At 47.6% G+C, this 18532-nt stretch overlaps 7 protein-coding genes across 7 annotated transcripts; 5 read left to right on the top strand and 2 right to left on the bottom strand.

Annotated features, from left to right (window-relative positions):
* Nucleotides 1–1114: 1114 nt before the first annotated feature.
* LOC130040274 (histone H2A type 1-D) lies at nucleotides 1115–1507 on the bottom strand. The gene has a single exon (XM_056132301.1). The coding sequence runs from the start codon at nucleotides 1505–1507 to the stop codon at nucleotides 1115–1117; it is 393 nt and encodes a 130-aa protein (XP_055988276.1).
* Nucleotides 1508–1832: 325 nt separating this feature from the next.
* Nucleotides 1833–2215, top strand: LOC130040285 (histone H2B type 1-B). The gene has a single exon (XM_056132311.1). It carries the CDS (start codon nucleotides 1833–1835, stop codon nucleotides 2211–2213), a length of 381 nt encoding a protein of 126 aa, XP_055988286.1. The 3' UTR covers nucleotides 2214–2215.
* Nucleotides 2216–6336: 4121 nt separating this feature from the next.
* On the top strand, nucleotides 6337–6898 carry LOC130040279 (histone H2A type 1-B). The gene has a single exon (XM_056132305.1). The coding sequence runs from the start codon at nucleotides 6337–6339 to the stop codon at nucleotides 6727–6729; it is 393 nt and encodes a 130-aa protein (XP_055988280.1). The 3' UTR covers nucleotides 6730–6898.
* Nucleotides 6899–7681: 783 nt separating this feature from the next.
* Nucleotides 7682–8092, top strand: LOC130040273 (histone H3.1). Its single transcript, XM_056132300.1, has one exon. It carries the CDS (start codon nucleotides 7682–7684, stop codon nucleotides 8090–8092), a length of 411 nt encoding a protein of 136 aa, XP_055988275.1.
* Nucleotides 8093–9423: 1331 nt separating this feature from the next.
* LOC130040290 (histone H4) lies at nucleotides 9424–9738 on the top strand. The gene has a single exon (XM_056132315.1). It carries the CDS (start codon nucleotides 9427–9429, stop codon nucleotides 9736–9738), a length of 312 nt encoding a protein of 103 aa, XP_055988290.1. The 5' UTR covers nucleotides 9424–9426.
* Nucleotides 9739–12902: 3164 nt separating this feature from the next.
* Nucleotides 12903–14428, bottom strand: LOC130040291 (histone H3.1-like). Its single transcript, XM_056132316.1, has 2 exons — nucleotides 14078–14428; nucleotides 12903–13241 (listed from the first exon to the last, which is right to left on the bottom strand). The coding sequence occupies exons 1-2, from the start codon at nucleotides 14426–14428 to the stop codon at nucleotides 12909–12911; spliced, it is 684 nt and encodes a 227-aa protein (XP_055988291.1). The 3' UTR covers nucleotides 12903–12908.
* Nucleotides 14429–16073: 1645 nt separating this feature from the next.
* H1-1 (H1.1 linker histone, cluster member) lies at nucleotides 16074–16730 on the top strand. The gene has a single exon (XM_056132296.1). It carries the CDS (start codon nucleotides 16074–16076, stop codon nucleotides 16728–16730), a length of 657 nt encoding a protein of 218 aa, XP_055988271.1.
* The last annotated feature ends 1802 nt before the right edge of the window (nucleotides 16731–18532 follow it).

The following is an 18532-nucleotide window of genomic DNA, read 5'->3' as shown; positions in this document are numbered from 1 at the left end:
TTGGCTTTATATACAGTTGCAAGCAGTTTGATTGGCTGTGTGAATTTCGAAAACTCCCGCGCAATGAAAACATTGGTTCATACGTGAACTGAAGGAGGAGTTAGTTACTAGCGTCTGATTGGCTGAATTGTTCCCTTTTTTTTTTGGCGGGTTGGGAGGGGTTATGCCACACTACGGTTCTGTCCGCGGCTTCTTCCTGGGTCTGTGTCAGAGGCTTATTCCATCCAGGCAGCGTTTAAGGGACTTTATGTGCTGCTAGGCACCGAAGCAAGGTATGCCACAGATAAGGCCTCAGTATTTCAGAGGAATAGGAAATGTTTCGTGCTTTAAATATAGCTTACAAAACGAGCCTTTTAAAGACAAAGGTAAAAGTTAAATCGAATCTCTGAGTCTTATATTTTGCAAGGCCAACTTTATTTATTTTTTATTGAGACCGAGTGTACACCAGGTTATTTACCCTGCACCCTGACCTAATTACTCTAGTTTAGCTCTGGTCATTTGTAGTCCTGAGATTTTAAAAAAGGTCAGGATAGATTTTTTTTTTTTTTTTGCTTTTTGGGTCACACCTTGCGATGCACAGGGGTTACTCCTGGCTCTGCACTCAGGAGTTACTCAGGGGGCCATATGGGACGCTGGAAGTCGAACCCGGGGTCGGCCGCGTGCAAGGCAAACGCCCTACCCGCTGTGCTATCTCTCCAGCCCCCGGTCAGGATAGATTTTTATGGGTTCAGAAGTGTGTCCAAAAACTGAGCATGAAATTAAGAGTGTTTGTAGGACTTGGTGAAGGTAAATTTCCTGTACTGGCTTTAAGATTCATCCCAAGTGTGTGCTCCCATTTTTTTTTGACATATCTAAGAAAACTGGCAATGGTCTGGGCTCACTTTGGATGCCTGGCAGTAGGGACAAAAGGAATTGCTGACAATTGACTATGGATGATCAAATACCCCCTTCAGACTTACGAGAACTTCCAGGTTCACAGCTCAAGTACCTCAAAATCGTCTATAAATACATGCGTAATTTATACCAGTGTGGCATAAAATGTCACCAGCCTTTTTTGTGAAAACGTGGGTGGCTCTGAAAAGAGCCTTTGGAATCGGAGCGCCTTTAAGTCACTTTACTTGCCCTTGGCCTTGTGGTGGCTCTCGGTCTTCTTGGGCAGCAGCACGGCCTGGATGTTGGGCAGGACGCCGCCCTGCGCGATCGTCACTTTGCCCAGCAGCTTGTTGAGCTCCTCGTCGTTGCGGATGGCCAGCTGCAGGTGGCGCGGGATGATGCGCGTCTTCTTGTTGTCGCGGGCCGCGTTGCCCGCCAGCTCCAGGATCTCGGCCGTCAGGTACTCGAGCACGGCCGCCAGGTAGACCGGGGCGCCGGCGCCCACCCGCTCCGAGTAGTTGCCCTTGCGGAGAAGCCGGTGCACTCGGCCCACGGGGAACTGCAGGCCGGCTCGGGAGGAGCGGGTCTTGGCCTTGGCACGAGCCTTGCCACCCTGCTTTCCTCGGCCTGACATGATTAAGTCGAATAAGCTGCAGCTAAACAAGCAGAAGCAATGTAAAAGTAGCCGGAGAAACGTCTTTTATAGGTAGAGCATGGATGTACCAGTACGTTTCCTGATTGGTCATTACGTTTACTTTGCTTATCCAATAGAAAAAGAAAGCGCGAAACCTTGATTTGCATAAACCCCGCCCTTTACAGGCGAGTTTGTTTCCATCCAATCAGAATCGATAGATTTGGAGCTTCATTTGCATTGAACAAGTATAAATTTGTGTGCTGCGTAGCGTACTGGACTCGGTTCTCTGTTGTGGGTTTGTCGGTCCCTACAACTGTGAGAAATCATGCCTGAGCCTTCTAAATCGGCTCCTGCTCCTAAGAAGGGCTCCAAAAAAGCCATCACCAAGGCTCAGAAAAAAGATGGCAAGAAGCGCAAGCGCAGCCGCAAGGAGAGTTACTCCATCTACGTGTACAAGGTGCTGAAGCAGGTGCACCCCGACACGGGCATCTCGTCCAAGGCCATGGGCATCATGAACTCGTTCGTCAACGACATCTTCGAGCGCATCGCCGGCGAGGCGTCCCGCCTGGCGCACTACAACAAGCGCTCGACCATCACGTCGCGGGAGATCCAGACGGCCGTGCGCCTGCTGCTGCCCGGGGAGCTGGCCAAGCACGCCGTGTCCGAGGGCACCAAGGCCGTCACCAAGTACACCAGCTCCAAGTAAGTGCCTAAGAAGGCACCTATCAATCCAAAGGCTCTTTTCAGAGCCACCCACTTGATCAAAAAAGAGCTATGACTCTCCAACTGCCATCCCTTCGCCTTAGTTACCAGGGGGTAGTACTTCAAGGGAAAATAATCTACTTGGGCGTTAAAGATTTCAGATAAGATTTATAACATAATTTGACTTATCCTCGATTAGATCACTCAAACTCGCTTGTGACATTTGCTTACTTTTATGGATTGTGCTTGGAGTTCTCTGCGTACTGATGAGTTTAACTTCGATTGTTTCTCCATGGCATCCAAAAGTAGTTTTTCTGCATTTCAAGAAATAGGATTTCCGTTTTCAGTCACTAGGGTGTTCCAGTTAAATTGGCGGGAGAGCGCCCCCAAGGTCTAAGCAGGACAATTAATTTGAATTTCCCGCCCTTATTTTTGGCGCCACCGTGTGGCTTGCAGGGCGGACTCCAGCTGGGGAACAGTTTCTTGCTGACTTTCCTCTGCAGGATTCTTGTAGGATTGGGATCTCCCAAAATATTCACTGCATGAATATTTTGGACCCGGTTTGGAAGAGGGTAAAAACGGGTAAGAAATCACCCTTAATTTGCCTACCTAACAGCGTTTTGCTTCAGTTTCCGGGCATCTTCTGTTTGTGTGACATACGAAGGGCTTTCAAATAAATATTAACTTAGCAGCAAAAAGACTCAAGAAATATTTAAAATTATTCTTCCTAAATCCAGCATGTCGGCTGACCTTATCAGACCTCTTTCTCACATAGCATATGCAAAATTTCCATCCTCCCTCCCTGGACTTCAAAAATTAAGGTTTGATTTTTGGCCACACCTGGCAGTGCATACTTCGTGGCTCTGCACTCAGGAATTACTCCTGGCTGGCTCAGGGTACCATATATGCTGAGAATCGAGCCTGACTTGGTCAAGTGCAAGGCAGAAGCCCTAATGCTGTACTATCTCTCCTGCCCCCTCAACCCCTCTACTAACTCCTATTTCTTCTGCTCATTTGCTTGCTATTCATTTGTTCATTCTCTTACTTTCGAAAGTAACTGAAATGCAGGGTCATTTCTCCTCTGTACCCCAATGGCAGGTAAAGATAAACCATCCAAACATCAAGAAAGCAGGAGTGCCTGCATTAGTAAGAGGGACTTCGGAGCATGGAAAATTATGTCAGAAAGGAGCATCACAGAGTGATAAAAGAGGAAATACACATGATCTAATAAACTAAAGAGAAAAAATGTATAAGGGAAAACTGATGAAACTGAAGGAATAACCTATGAACCTCAACAATCGACAGTAAAGTAAAGTAAGTAAAGGCCCTCCCATTGATCATCGATTTGCTTGAGCGGGCCCAGTAACGTCTCCATTGGAGACTTTGTTGTTACTGTGTTTGGCATATCGAATACGTCACGGGGTGAAAATCAGCAAGCATATAAAATGCAGCAAGTGGCTTATAGCACTTGCTTTCCTCTGTAAAAAAAGGAGTGCCAATCATAGTGATGTGGGTGGGCCCCAAGGGTGGCTCCTGTGTAGTGGGGAGGAGAAAGACTGTGGCTTTCTTCCAATCCACCTCTGCTACCTGGGACCCAAGGTTACTGGGTTCTTATGTCACCCCCCGGAAAGAAATTTTAGGAGTAGACGACCAGTGAAATTACATAGTTTTTAATTTGGAGGTTTCGAAGGGGAGGAGGAAGAGAAAGTGGAACAGAGTGGAGAGTAATGTGCTCCAGAGAGAACCTGGGCTTCTTCCAAGGGTGGAGAGAGCCCTCACACACATCCCAGCATTAGACAGAAAAGCATGAATGTACACATCTCAAGAGGGGAGATGTGGGCAACACAGGTGCTCAGGCTCCTCATGTGCTTGGCCATATGTGTGCAAGCAGTATAGGAACTAGGGCAGCATATGTGTACTCTTCCTTTGGTCAAGGTGGCCTTTACAGGGTTTCTCCAACCTTGCCCCCATGTGGGGCTTCTACCTAAGTAAAAGTCTGTTGCTAAGGCGGTTACCAAGGGGATTGGGAGTAGTAATGGTCTTCTTTGAATTTCCTTTCCTGGAAGCCTTTTGTTTCTACAGGAGCTTCTCTGGGTCTGTTGCAGTAGATGGGTGAGGGTCTTATGGGGCGTTAGTTCCTGTTTTTTCCTGTTTTCTTCTGAGGGTCTTATCAGGCTTTCCCAGCAACTTCGGGGCTAGTTCTTCCCAGGAAATATTTGCCATTGCCTTGGGAAGGGGCCTTCCCTATCCTGCCTACATCAATAGCAATTAAATCATGCTGACTTTTCAGGAAGACTTAATGAATTTATATTTTAATCAATCTTAGAAAGATAATTGACATATAAGCTTACTTGTGAATTTTCTAAAATCCATCAATTTCAAGGAGAATAATTCTGCCACCTATTAAGGAAAAAGGGGCATAGCAAGAATTATCAAAGCAATGACTCCAAACATGTACAGGCTCATTAATAATAATTTGAAAAAAAAATAAACAGTAATGATTTAATTGTCCAACATGTCTCAGATGAGCAGATGTAAAACTCAGTATTGACTCTAAAGACTATAAAAGTTAGAAAAAGGACAGACACTATTGATAAGACTGTAAACAGCATTTCAGGAAGCCATTGTAGTGAAAAGTAAAATGTATTAGTGAAAAAGTACATAACAAAAGTAATAAAAGTACATAATAAAAATACATAAAAGTAAAATGCATTAATTCATGAATCCAACTTCTAAAACTATTTGTTAGAGAAACATCAAAATTAATTTTCTTGCTAACATAATGTAAGAATAGATAAGAATAATGTAAGAATATTTGTGTTCCTAAAATCCATAGGCTGAAATGATACCCTTTGTAGAGAGGTTAAAAGTTAGGTTTGGGAATCAGTTTTACCCTTTTGAAACTTAAAAAATGTGCTGAATTACAATTCTTTTTGATTTATCTCATGGACCATGTGAAAAAGGGTGTGGGGTGGGGTGGATGAAGAGCAAGTTTGATTTTGCTTGCAAATTTGTCTTGATTTTCTTCCTTGATTGTGAATTCTTAATAGCTGACAATCACTCTTTGGTGAAATTAATGCAAACAGAGATCTCATTTTGAATGTTTCTGTGGTACTGAATGCTCTTGTACTTCCTAAATGTCTTGAGGTTTCTTGTACTCTGGAGTTACTCCAGTCATCCTCTTTACAGACAACCCCTAGTTTGATCCTTGGCATCCCTTGGTTCCCGAAATGCCTCCAGGTATGGCCCATAATCCATCCCACCTCGCCCCAAAAAAGTATTATGAAGACTTAATTTTACACTACAATTTGTATTCATTAAACGTAACCTTTTTCTCAATAAAGCTCTATTGTTTAAAAATAAAATGGATCACATGTATTCAGTTTTCTCAGCAGCCCTAATGTTGCAAGGATCTGGGAGATGATGTGGAAGTATCATGAAATAACTAGAATCCTGTCCTATAGCCCAGTGGGGAAAGAAATGAGGATAGCAGGTTTGAGAATTGCGCTGGGGAGTGATAGCAAGGACATTTCCAGTGAGGAGGAACTGGTTTCCTTGATCTCATTAATTCAGTGTTTTTTACCCTTAGAAGTGTTACATACGTGCTGTGACTCATTTTCCCAGTTTATAATCTAAGGGCACCACTTTAAATACCTTGAATATATCAGAAGGTCTTACACATTAAGAGGGGAATTAAATGGAAGTTCTGAAGTCCATTTCAGGTCGGAAGTTTAGGGATTAATGCACAGAAGTAACTCAGTCACACCTTTGAAGAATTTGTTTAATTTATTTCTTTCCAAAATCGTAAGGCACGACATTGAAAGCCAGTGAGAACAAAGAAACGTCAGAGCAGTGAAAGAGAAAATTAAATTAATGTGATGATTACTACTATTGAAGTAAAAATTTATGAGACCTAATGCGAAGCAAAGAAAAACCTCACTGTAGCTCGGTGGATTTGATGCAAATGAAGGATGCAGGTTCTGCATTCTCATTGGTCACATTTAGAGAGCCAATAGAAACGCGGCATGTAGCCTACCTCCAGTCAGTATAAATACTTCTCTAGCGCCAGTCTCTGACACACTGTTCCTCTTTTCTCTGAAGAGACGAGTTCGTGCTTTTAAATAGAGATGTCTGGACGCGGCAAGCAGGGTGGCAAGGCTCGCGCTAAGGCCAAGACCCGCTCTTCCCGAGCCGGCCTGCAGTTCCCCGTGGGCCGCGTGCACCGGCTGCTCCGCAAGGGCAACTACTCGGAGCGGGTTGGCGCCGGCGCCCCGGTCTACCTGGCGGCCGTGCTCGAGTACCTGACGGCCGAGATCCTGGAGCTGGCGGGCAACGCGGCCCGGGACAACAAGAAGACGCGCATCATCCCGCGCCACCTGCAGCTGGCCATCCGCAACGACGAGGAGCTCAACAAGCTGCTGGGACGCGTGACCATCGCGCAGGGCGGCGTCTTGCCCAACATCCAGGCCGTGCTGCTGCCCAAGAAGACCGAGAGCCACCACAAGGCTAAGGGAAAGTAAAGCCTTAACACGAACTCCCAGGATCGTCACGATAATTGCAAAGGCTCTTTTAAGAGCCACCCACAGTTTCTTTTTAAAGAGCTGCTCACTAGGTCGAGCTCATGTAGGGAAATTAGATGAGTGCACCATTACCTGGTGTTGCTTACATTTTTGTTTTTCTGTACAGACGTCTGCGTTGTGCAGACAGGACTAAAACCTGTTTATCCTGTGATTTCAAGCACTTGTTCCTTTCCTTAAATAAACCTGCTTGCGGATCCCTCTGAAACTACTAGTATAGCACATACACATTTTGAACAAAATACCTTTTGTGACCTATGTCAAGAGAAAACACGGGTTCAGCTCCTAAGAACGTATATGTACATGTCCAAGAAAGCCGGAGTGCGTGATGCATACATGGACTACCATTTTTACAGCACTGCAAATATTGGATCGGCAAAATGTAAACCGAACAAGCCACACGTTTGTTTGAGAAATTTGGTGTAAAAAAATCCACGGCCATTTCAGTCTTGTACATGGAGACCATTATCCCCGCTACACAATAGTGCCACGCCCAGAGCAAAGATTTCACCAGGGGCGCAATATGTAGGTTTCCAAAGACCTTTTGAAGTTCTCTGGTTAGCTTTTGGAAAAAAAATGAGGTACTGGAACAGCTTTGATTAATTAATCTGCTTTACATTTTAAGTCTCTAAAGCTCACAGCGCAAATAATGCCCGCCGAGTCGCAAAGGGTAAATAAAATGACGTCATACCGAGTTGAAGGGCGGGATTTGGCTTTAACCACCAATCTGAAAGCAGGTCTTAATCCGGGGAAACCCTCCCAAATAGGCCAATCCGCGGAGGACGCGGGACTTTTTAAATTTTGGAGGGAACCAATGGTTGGTGAGTTTGCTCTATAAAAGCAATGCTGGTTTACACCACCCAGGCATTCCTCCTACTCTTGCTGAGATCTTGCCATGGCTCGTACCAAGCAGACCGCTCGCAAGTCGACCGGCGGGAAGGCGCCCCGCAAGCAGCTGGCCACCAAGGCGGCCCGCAAGAGCGCGCCGGCCACGGGCGGCGTCAAGAAGCCGCACCGCTACCGGCCCGGCACCGTGGCGCTGCGCGAGATCCGCCGCTACCAGAAGTCCACCGAGCTGCTCATCCGCAAGCTGCCGTTCCAGCGGCTGGTGCGCGAGATCGCGCAGGACTTCAAGACCGACCTGCGCTTCCAGAGCTCGGCCGTCATGGCGCTGCAGGAGGCCTGCGAGGCCTACCTGGTGGGGCTCTTCGAGGACACCAACCTCTGCGCCATCCACGCCAAGCGCGTCACCATCATGCCCAAGGACATCCAGCTGGCTCGCCGCATCCGTGGGGAGCGGGCGTAATCTGTTCCTACCCTCGAAACACAAAGGCTCTTTTCAGAGCCACCCATTTCTTTCAGTGAAAGCAGCTGCCATACACGTAAACAACTCTGTATTACTTACATTTTTTGCTTGAAAGATCTGTTACTCCTCACCTGAGTGTTAGTTGTTTTTCATTTATTGTATTAGCATTTTATTCTTTTAAGTGAACCAGGTACTGAGGACTACCACTTTTGAACTATGCATAATTTAATTATTTTTCTGTTTATGTGGTCTTTTATACTTTGGGCCCTGTATTCTATCCCTTGCTCTATCCCATGTAGTTGGTAGTTTCAAGGATGTTAAATGGTATGTATTTCTAAACTAGGGATTACCTTTATAGACTGGGGAGCCATTTCACACAGATGCAGGGTATGGAACAGCTGTCTTGCAGTTCCTAGAGCTACAAAATAGTCATTAGAATATTTCAATGCATACTTCCCGTACACGTAAGGGAAATAAGTGATTAGAACTTGCTAATTAATAAAAGGTTTAGGCAGTTGTGGGAAGTCAACAAAAGAAAGTAAAATAATCGTAACAGATTTTAGTTCTCCATTGTTAATATTCTTTTATAATTTAATTCTCCTGTAACAGTAAAAAATTGTGGCCAGTGTTAGGGCACTTGCCTGTGGACGAAATGTTCTGGTGCTGCATTTGATGGTCTCCTGGGTACTTTTCTGAGTTACACCACCCCCCTACCCCCGCCAAGAAAAAAACAAAAACAAACCCAAAACAGCAGAGCCTACTAAAGCCTGATACTCCGGGTGTGACCCAAACCTCACAAGCACCTTCCTCAGTTTGGGAAAGTTGCGAGTTTTTCTTAAAGTGTACATGTCACTTACAGAATTGTATTCTTTGTCTTTTCTGTCTGGTAAACTCAATCGGATCAATATAATTCTTGGACCCCACACAGGTTCTTTACTTTTCACGCCTTTCACGCCCAAGTGCGGCAAGTTTTGAAGGCAAGTCCCTAAACATCTAATTTGGGATGCCTTCATCTGCTTTTCTTAGTAACCATTTCATTCTGACTAATGTAAAGTGTTTTCATGAAACAACTACTTGCTTAAATTGCCAAAGATAAAAATTCGGACCCAAGTTATAACGGATATAAAAGGTGAAAGCCTGCAAAAGAACCTATGCAAGGTCAGGTTCTCTCACAGCGCTGGGCTGCTCTCCTAGAGGGGCGGGCCGAAGGGTGAAGGGGCGGGGACGCGTTTCCCGCCCGCGCTTCTAGTTCTCAATCAGGTCCGCCTGCAGCATATAACTGCCGGTGTCTGCCCCATCGTCTTCATTCTGTTCTGTGTGAACAGTTGTACAGTATGTCCGGACGCGGCAAAGGCGGGAAGGGCCTGGGCAAAGGCGGCGCCAAGCGCCACCGCAAGGTGCTGCGCGACAACATCCAGGGCATCACCAAGCCCGCCATCCGCCGCCTGGCCCGGCGTGGCGGCGTCAAGCGCATCTCGGGGCTCATCTACGAGGAGACCCGCGGGGTGCTCAAGGTCTTCCTGGAGAACGTCATCCGCGACGCCGTCACCTACACCGAGCACGCCAAGCGCAAGACCGTCACGGCCATGGACGTGGTCTACGCGCTCAAGCGCCAGGGCCGCACCCTCTACGGCTTCGGCGGCTAAACTCGCACCCCTCATCAAACTCTCAAAGGCCCTTTTCAGGGCCGCCCACTATCTCTTTGAAAGTGCTGTACTGCTGTAATTCTAAATTCTTTTATGTGTTGCTTTCAGTCTTTGAATCTTGATTTTTTTTTTTCCTTTAAAAGAACTGATAATTGTCCTGTCAATTTTCCCGTTTTAGCAACTTGTGATTAATTCTTGCAACCAGGGACACAATTGCTAACTTATACGTGTGTTTAAAAGCAGTGAATGTCGACAAATGCGCAGCCCCACCTATTCAATGTTTGAAATCTAAATTGTGTTGTCAAGTAGAAGGGATAGGCCTCAGCTTTAACTTGAGATTTCAGTGATAACCTGAGTCCCCATAAGATCAAAGTATTTGTCGGGATATGCCACAGGCAAGTCTCGATCAGTTCTACACTGCCTATGAAATTCTGGGCGTTGGCTTCTGTGCAATGTTAGGAAAGGGTTTCATTTTACCTTATTCCCATTTCCCCTTTTTCCTGCTCTTAACCAGCCCCCGTTTACCATTCATTACTCCTACTGTTGGAGTTCAGAGTGTGATTACCCTGGAAATCCAATGGTCAGACATTTAGGGAAATTGTATTGCTGCTTTATGTCCTTGGCCGAAGCCCCCGAGTTTGCAAATTCCTATTTAATGCACTAGTGAATTATCTCATAGGGCTGACATCACCTAAAAGTTTATGAAGGTACTTTGAATGAGTGCATACATCATTTTCTCCTCATATCAAGAATCAGTTCCTTGATTTCTAACTTGAATATTTCACCATGACATTATTCTCTAGCAAATCTTAAGGAACCAATGATGCAAGGAAGTATATCAGGCACTATTATTTTTGTTCTGATCAAGGACTTCATGAGTTTTAGGAATGAGAAAGAATCAGATTTTCACGCTTTATTGCGGTGGGTAGGACTGTGTGTGACAACCAGTAATGCCATGAATTAGGTCAATTTGAATGGAACAGAAACAAGCTTGCAGATAGTTAATACTCCAGCTGCACTCCCACAAAGGTTAGCAACATTCTGGACAGAGGACATGAATTTATTCTGTATGAAACAAAGCACATTACATAAGTTCAACAGATATTTCTTGAAGGGACTTTCACTAAAAAGAGGCAAGATCACCACCTAATCAGGCCCATTTTTCCTTCTCAGACCATACAGGATGTCCTCACTGTTTAAATTAAGCTAGCATAGGTAGGATATCACTGGAGGGAGAAGTTAGAGGTGGAACAGACATAATGGTTGAAACAAACAGGTCTGTATGAAAATATCAAAAATCCAATGACAGAGGCATTAGTGGAAAAACCTCTTTAAATGAGAATAAGCAGTTCAATAGCCAACTTCAAGTGAATTCTAGTTTCTTCTCTAGTTGAGATCTAAGGTTTAAACTGGGACATCCTTTATTAAAACCGAAGGGTTCAGAGGAACGGAATGCACGCATGTTTTGCAGACAACACTTCATTGTCCAATGAACATTACTGTTAACAATCAATCCCTGAGCAAGTGAAGAGTACCGCTAGGTTTTGAAAATAAAAAAATCAGTGAAAATCGAAGCAATACGCCTTGAGATATATGGGAAAAGAAATTTTATTAGGTTAGCAGCTCAACTGAGCTCATGCTCTGGAACTGGATGCAGAATAAACAGCAAGAGCTCATTTTAGGGGTTATCTGATGGGAGACGGGGCATTTACAGACAGAGGGAAGGTGAGTAGAGAAGCAGAAATTCCCAAGCACGTTATTTTGGAAAGCAGAGTTGGACCACCTCAACGCCACAAGCATAACTGGAGTTCATTCCCAGGTTACTAGGCCTATAAGCCAAACTAGGATCATCTCACAGACATCCCAAATACATTTCAGGTTTTGGTCATGTCACTCAGATTCAGCTGGCGTTTGCTGCACCCACTGTCTGGGGTTACCCTGATTGAAGTTGTGGATGGGGTCTATTTTCCGCAACAGGTGGGTCCCCCAACCCAAATTAATACCTAATACCTATGGCTAGGGTATGGAGAGATAGTTTAGTAGATAGGGGTGCCTGCCTTACCAGAACAGTCTTCTGCACCATTTACATCCCTCTCCCAATACTCAGATGAACAGGAGCAAGGCAACACCTAGAGGCACCTACCTAGTCACTAAGCACCAACCACAGGTCAGGGGGCTGACCAAGTATTGACTCCTTGGGTGCCCCTGAGCAGTGATTGGGATCATGATGCCCGAAAGCCCCCAAATCTAAACTAAGAAACAATTGAGAAAACCAGGAAACCTGGCCAAGCTTCCGTGACACAGAGGTATGTGGTTCCAAACTTCTGCCACGGTACCTGCAGTGGGAGGGTGGGGGTAGGGGGGTGGTTCTTATATACATGCAGCAGTTTACCTATAAAGGAATGCAAATATTATGTTAGAAATTGTGCATATTACATACATGCGTATATATTTTGGGAGATGGTTTAAAAATAAACTGCACCCACGTTAATGCGAAATGATTTTAGCATATTTCCTTAATTGTATAAAAACCAAGTTTTCAGAACATTCTTATCTTCTAAATCTCCATTACTTTGTGGCAATGAGTATCTAACTTCAAAAGGTCTATGCTGACACAGGGATGCTTCATCTCTACACATCTTTTTTCTTAAAAAAAGCAGTTTTCTGGGGTTAAGATTTCTTTTCTCTGTCGCCATTTCAGTCTTTTGTAATCCTACCAGGAAGACAGGGCAAATAACTTGCCTTGCACGCGGACTCCTTTAGGTATGATACCCAGCAATGGGGAGGTACTTTCTCCCCAAAATCAAGCCTGTTGATAAAAACATTTCCAGTCGATAACATCCGAACAGCTCTCCCGCGCAACCGGATGAGATCATCAGTTCTGATTGGCCCGAGCACCCGACCCACGATTGGCCAAGGTTCCTCTTTGTTCCTGGGACCCAAGCCCAGTAGGCAGATTTCCGCCTCACCAGCTTCACCCGCTGATGAGAACCCAAACCCAAACCCAAACTTAGAGCATACCTTAGAACCCTGCAGGTTTGGAGCTTTCTTTCAACCTAGGCAGATACAGTGGCAACACTGGCGAAAGAAATCAAGCCGCCACAGCTCTTTTCCGATGAGATGGGCGGCCCTGAAAAGGGCCTTTGGGGGTTGGTTGAGGGGGTGCGAGCTTAGCCGCCGAAGCCGTAGAGGGTGCGACCCTGGCGCTTGAGCGCGTAGACCACGTCCATGGCCGTGACGGTCTTGCGCTTGGCGTGCTCGGTGTAGGTGACGGCGTCGCGGATGACGTTCTCCAGGAAGACCTTGAGCACCCCGCGGGTCTCCTCGTAGATGAGCCCCGAGATGCGCTTGACGCCGCCGCGCCGGGCCAGGCGGCGGATGGCGGGCTTGGTGATGCCCTGGATGTTGTCGCGGAGCACCTTGCGGTGGCGCTTGGCGCCGCCCTTGCCCAGGCCCTTGCCGCCCTTGCCGCGTCCAGACATGGTTGCAGAAGTCAGGAACAACTAACACAAGGTTCCCGGAGCTCATCCTTATATCTCTTAGTAACGCCCCGCCCGCGCCCGCCCCGCCCCGCGCCGCCCGCGCCCCGCCCCGTCCACATCCGGGCGCCTGAGCACCAAGACCGCTTTAGGCGGGAAATTTGACGTCATCAATTCCCTTTAAGCCCGCCTGTGAGTACCCGGAAGTGCTGGTTAAGGAGAAATAGGTGGGTGAAGCGACAGGGAACCCAGCTTTGCGTGTCTGCTTTGGGGTCCTTGTTGCTTAATTGGTTCCAAACACTTTAAGATAGTGTGGCATTTCATGGCAAACTGCGGTGATAGTTACACGGAACTGAAATTAATTTTTTCTTGGGTCACACCCAGCGACGCACAGGGGTTACTCCTGGCTCTGCACTCAGGAGTTACTCCTGGCGGTGCTCAGGGGTCCATATGGGATACTGGGAATCGAATCCGGGTTGGCCGCGTGCAAGGGAAACGCCCTACCCGCTGTGCTCTCTCCAGCCCATGAAATTAATTTTTCGCTTTCTACAAGTTTATTTTCCAAGTTGTATACTCATTAGTTTAGAGCCTGGATCAACACTCTAACCTATTATGTTAACTGCTTTAGACTGCAAATATTTATGTTATGTTAACTGCTTTAGACTGAAAATATTTGTTTTAATAATAAATGGGGGTATTAACACTCCCTTTGTTCCTTCATTAGTACTCTTACAGCCCCTTTTGTTGAAAACGTAGGGGGCTCTGAAAAGAGCCTTTGGTTTTTATAAATTCTGCTAGAGTTACGCCCGCTCCCCGCGGATGCGGCGGGCCAGCTGGATGTCCTTGGGCATGATGGTGACGCGCTTGGCGTGGATGGCGCAGAGGTTGGTGTCCTCGAAGAGCCCCACCAGGTAGGCCTCGCAGGCCTCCTGCAGCGCCATGACGGCCGAGCTCTGGAAGCGCAGGTCGGTCTTGAAGTCCTGCGCGATCTCGCGCACCAGCCGCTGGAACGGCAGCTTGCGGATGAGCAGCTCGGTGGACTTCTGGTAGCGGCGGATCTCGCGCAGCGCCACGGTGCCGGGCCGGTAGCGGTGCGGCTTCTTGACGCCGCCCGTGGCCGGCGCGCTCTTGCGGGCCGCCTTGGTGGCCAGCTGCTTGCGGGGCGCCTTCCCGCCGGTCGACTTACGAGCCGTCTGCTTGGTGCGGGCCATATCTTTACCGAAAGCACGTAGCGAGCAAGAAACTGCTTTGTTTCTAACTAAGCGCTTTGCCTTTATTTATAGTACATCTTGTGTCGTGATTGGATGAGGCGATGCGGTAACTCCGGATTCTGATTGGTCTGTTTTCAAGCCCTCCAACAGTCCTGCAGTTTCATTGGTTACTATGTCCGTAGCCTTTTTAAAAAAAAAACTTAAGCTGCTTTTCTTTGAATTTAGTGTTCTGCATCTTAGTTGTTTTGCTTTCTACTTTTCATAACTTTTGCGGGAAAACCGAGTGTTTATTGCGTTCCTCCCGTTAATATAAGTATCTTCCGCTTCCTACTTGGTACGCATCGGGGTCTAACTTTAGGGGAAAAAAAGCAATCGACTAAAGATATCCTTGAAACCTACGATATAGTGTTAAACAGCGAAATGACACTAACTCTTATGGAATATTTTCTGCTGACACCTAAGAAAATGTACATACTATGACCTAGCACTTATCACACATAAATATTTCAAAACCTTTTAAAAAATTCATAGCTCCATTTTTTTCTAAATTGTTCAAAAGCTGACGAGTTTGAAAACATAAAAATTAGATGCAGAGTGATAGATGAAGTATATTAATCTTGTTAAACCGTAATATTTGAAGGATACTGGGAAATTTACATTACTTTGGAATATGCGGACTTGTTTGAGAACAGTAACTGCTCCCGCCCGCGGGAACATGACGTCACCATGTTTTCTTTGCTGTTGGGCGCCGAATTAAAGTGCGCTAGTTATCTACAGATTGTTTCGCAATGTAGGTTTGTTCTACCATTCTTGGTGTTGTAAGTAACAAAACCAGGTGAGTAGAAAACAATGCAAACTAAGAGGTTGTGTCCTCTCGTACTTGTCATAAAACAACCTAATTCCAGAGGTACATTGTCAACATTTCTGGTTTAGTTAACGTCTCAAGTAAGGTTTGGGGGTGGGTGGTGTCTTATGTCTGAATATATGCTGGGCGGAGAGGTCAAGGCGCTCGCCTGGCATGTGGCTGACCTGGGTCTGATACCTGGCTCCCTATATGGTCCCCTAGTTTGCTAGGCGTGATCCCCGAGTACCGCTGAGTGTGGCCCCAAAGTCAGAGTAAGTAAATACGACTAGCCAACAGGGATTATAGTCATCTTGGACTATGTTGCAGGGGTGGAAAAGCATCTAAAACCTGACTTCTCTCACTCCCTTTACGTCTCCCGTACGTTAAAAAGGAAATCTTAGCAACGCTTGCCTTTAGCCAAGTTTCAGGTGAAACTTCTTAAATCTTGATTTAAGTTACAAGCCGCCAGCCTAGGCGGTGGGAAAAAAGAAAGGCAAATCATCTCCAAATAGACTCTCCTGTTTCCTGCAAGGAAAGTCGTGCGCGGGAGCGGAACGCGCGTCCGCACTAGCTATTTGCATCTCCACGCGGTCCCCTGGGTCCGCGCGCCCCGCGCGGGTGGCACCGGGGGCTGCGCGCGGGCCGCAGAGGTGCGGGGGGCGCCGGGCGGCGAGCGCGGGCGCCGGCGCGCACCAATCACAGCGCGGCCCCGCCCTATAAATACGCGGCGCCCGGGCGCTCGGCGTCTTTCTCGCTTGTCAGCTTCTCGCTTTGACTTTGCTCGCTGCCTCCCAAAGCATCATGTCCGAGACGGCGCCGTCCGCTCCCGCGGCTATCGCCGCTGCCGCTCCCGAGAAGCCCCCGGCCGCAAAGAAGACGAAGAAACCGGCCAAGGCCGCCGCCGCCAAGAAGAAGCCCGCGGGGCCGTCGGTGTCCGAGCTGATCGTGCAGACCGTGTCCGCGTCCAAGGAGCGCAGCGGCGTGTCCCTGGCCGCCGTCAAGAAGGCGCTGGCGGCCGCCGGCTACGACGTGGAGAAGAACAACAGCCGCATCAAGCTGGGGCTCAAGAGCCTGGTGAGCAAGGGCACCCTGGTGCAGACCAAGGGCACCGGCGCCTCGGGCTCCTTCAAGCTCAACAAGAAGGCGGCCTCCGGGGACGCCAAGCCCAGCTCCGGCAAGGCCAAGGCCAAGGCCAAGGCTGCGGGTACCCCCAAGAAATCGAAAAAGGCCTCGACGGCGGCTGCTCCGAAGAAGGGAGCCAAGACCCCGAAAAAGGCCAAGAAGCCTGCAGCAGCGGCTAAGAAGCCCGCCAAGAGCCCCAAGAAGCCCAAGGTGGTGAAGGCCAAGAAGGTGGCCAAGAGCCCCGCCAAGGCCGTCAAGCCCAAAGCGGCCAAGGCCAAGGTGACCAAGCCGAAGGCGGCCGCCAAGCCGAAGAAGGCGGCGCCCAAGAGGAAGTGAGTTGAGTTGGAAGCGTCGGATAACCCAACGGCTCTTTTAAGAGCCACCAATCCCTCTCGGAAAGAGCTCAAACGCAGAAGTGCGCGCGCACGAGCGTCTTGCTGGTGCACTGGGGGTTCCGTGGGCTCCGAGGCAGGTTTGCCCCACGGTGGCCTTGGTAGTTGGGAAGGGGCGTCCAGCTCCTCCAGGCTTCCAAGCCCATTGCCAGTTGACCTCAGGAAAGCGCCAACTGCTTTCTAAAGTTACATCGCAGGACACTGCGTCTTAGCTCACACTGCTGTCATTCCCCCTTGCCCCAGTCTGATGGCTGCTGGCTGAGGCCACATCCCAGTAGTAGCTTTTTTCTTTTTTTTTTTTTTTTAACTGGGTCCTTATGAGGAGATAGATGCACGGGGGCCTAGTGTCCTCAGGGACAGATAGTGATCAAATCCTTGTGGTCAAGTAATTTACAGCTTGGTCCAGCCCTCTAGGTGGGACAGGCCGAGCTGTTTTGAGGCTCCCTGGCGATTCGGTGCCCAGAGCGATGTGTTACCAGGTCCCCACCAAGCCGGAGTGGCCCACCAGCTACCGACCCGACCTGGACTCAGGCGGGTTGTGGAAAAGCCTGGTGGAGATAATGGAGATTGGAGCTAAAATTCCCAAAAGGCCTTAGCCCCGTCCAAACTTGGTTTGAGTGACCCAGAGTCTAGATTGGCCCCCTTTGGTTTTTTGAATTTATAATTCAAAAGATCAGTTTGTGTCTTTTTCCACATCCGAGGAAAACCAGTATTGGATGAGACTGATTCACAATTCCCGGTAAAGTACTATTCTTACATATCTTAAACATTTTTAAGTAATTGCCCTTATTTATTTTTTTCTTTTTAGGTCACACCCAGCAGTGCACAGGGGTTACTCCTGGCTCATGCACTCAGGAACCATTCCTGGAGGTGCTCGGGGTACCACATGGGATGCTGGGAATTGAACCCAGGTTGGCCATGTGCAAGGCAAACACCCCACCCGCTGTGCTATCACTCCAGCTCCTTAATTTTTAAATAATCTTTTTTTTTTTTGGGTGGGGGTGGAAGTGGGGTGTTATGCTTGGGGCTTACTTACTTTTGACTCTGCGCTCAGGAATTACTCCTTGCAGTGCTCAGGGAACCATCTGCGATGCCAGGGATAGAATCCAGAAATCTTGGTCTGTACCAGAGAGGCAAGCGCCCTACCAACTGTGCTATAGCCCTGGCCCAAAAAACTTTTCTTGCCCCTACCCCACCCCCTTTGATTGACTTCCTTCCACCTCTAAAGTTGGTGTTTACTGATTACTATCCTAGGGCTGGGGCGATAGCACAGCGGGTAGGGCGTCTGCCTTGCACGCAGTCAACATGGCCAACCCGAGTTCGATTCCTCCGCCCCTCTCGGAGAGCCCGGCAAGCTACCGGGAGTATTCGATATGCCAGACACAGTAACAACAAGGTCTCCAATGGAGACGTTACTGGGCCCGCTCGAGCAAATTGATGATCAACGGGAGGGCCTTTACTTTACTTGTCCTCAGCTGAAGCCCATGAGAACACTTTTGTCCACGTAGTTTGCAAATTACTATTTAATGCACTAGCAAATTATCTGATAGGGCCGACCTCACCTAATAGTCTCTTAAGGGTTGTGGAATGAATGCATGCATTTTCTGCAGTGTGCTAGAGTTCTGCCAAGGCTTTTTTCCCACATCAGGGATCAATTCCTTGAATTGTCACCTGAATAAATCAAGACAGTTCTTTAGCAAACCTCAGGAATGATGCAAAAACCTCCCATTTTTGTTCTGCTTGGTT

The sequence above is a fragment of the Sorex fumeus genome, unplaced genomic scaffold, assembly GCF_029834395.1.
Source record: "Sorex fumeus unplaced genomic scaffold, SorFum_2.1 ptg000094l, whole genome shotgun sequence".
In the NCBI taxonomy this organism is placed as follows: domain Eukaryota; kingdom Metazoa; phylum Chordata; class Mammalia; order Eulipotyphla; family Soricidae; genus Sorex; species Sorex fumeus.
Note: the sequence above shows the minus strand (reverse complement) of the source record. Positions and strands in the feature narration are given on the sequence as shown.

Excerpts from the sequence above, each read along its gene's own strand:
- LOC130040274 (XM_056132301.1), bottom strand. The coding sequence starts at position 1,507 with ATGTCAGGCCGAGGAAAGCAGGGTGGCAAGGCTCGTGCCAAGGCCAAG.
- LOC130040273 (XM_056132300.1), top strand. The coding sequence starts at position 7,682 with ATGGCTCGTACCAAGCAGACCGCTCGCAAGTCGACCGGCGGGAAGGCG.
- LOC130040279 (XM_056132305.1), top strand. The coding sequence starts at position 6,337 with ATGTCTGGACGCGGCAAGCAGGGTGGCAAGGCTCGCGCTAAGGCCAAG.
- H1-1 (XM_056132296.1), top strand. The coding sequence starts at position 16,074 with ATGTCCGAGACGGCGCCGTCCGCTCCCGCGGCTATCGCCGCTGCCGCT.
- LOC130040290 (XM_056132315.1), top strand. The coding sequence starts at position 9,427 with ATGTCCGGACGCGGCAAAGGCGGGAAGGGCCTGGGCAAAGGCGGCGCC.
- LOC130040285 (XM_056132311.1), top strand. The coding sequence starts at position 1,833 with ATGCCTGAGCCTTCTAAATCGGCTCCTGCTCCTAAGAAGGGCTCCAAA.
- LOC130040291 (XM_056132316.1), bottom strand. The coding sequence starts at position 14,428 with ATGGCCCGCACCAAGCAGACGGCTCGTAAGTCGACCGGCGGGAAGGCG. Across the intron at positions 13,242-14,077 it reads GCGCCATCCACGCCAAGCGC|TTGTTCCTGACTTCTGCAAC; the intron begins GTCACCATCATG and ends ACCTTGTGTTAG.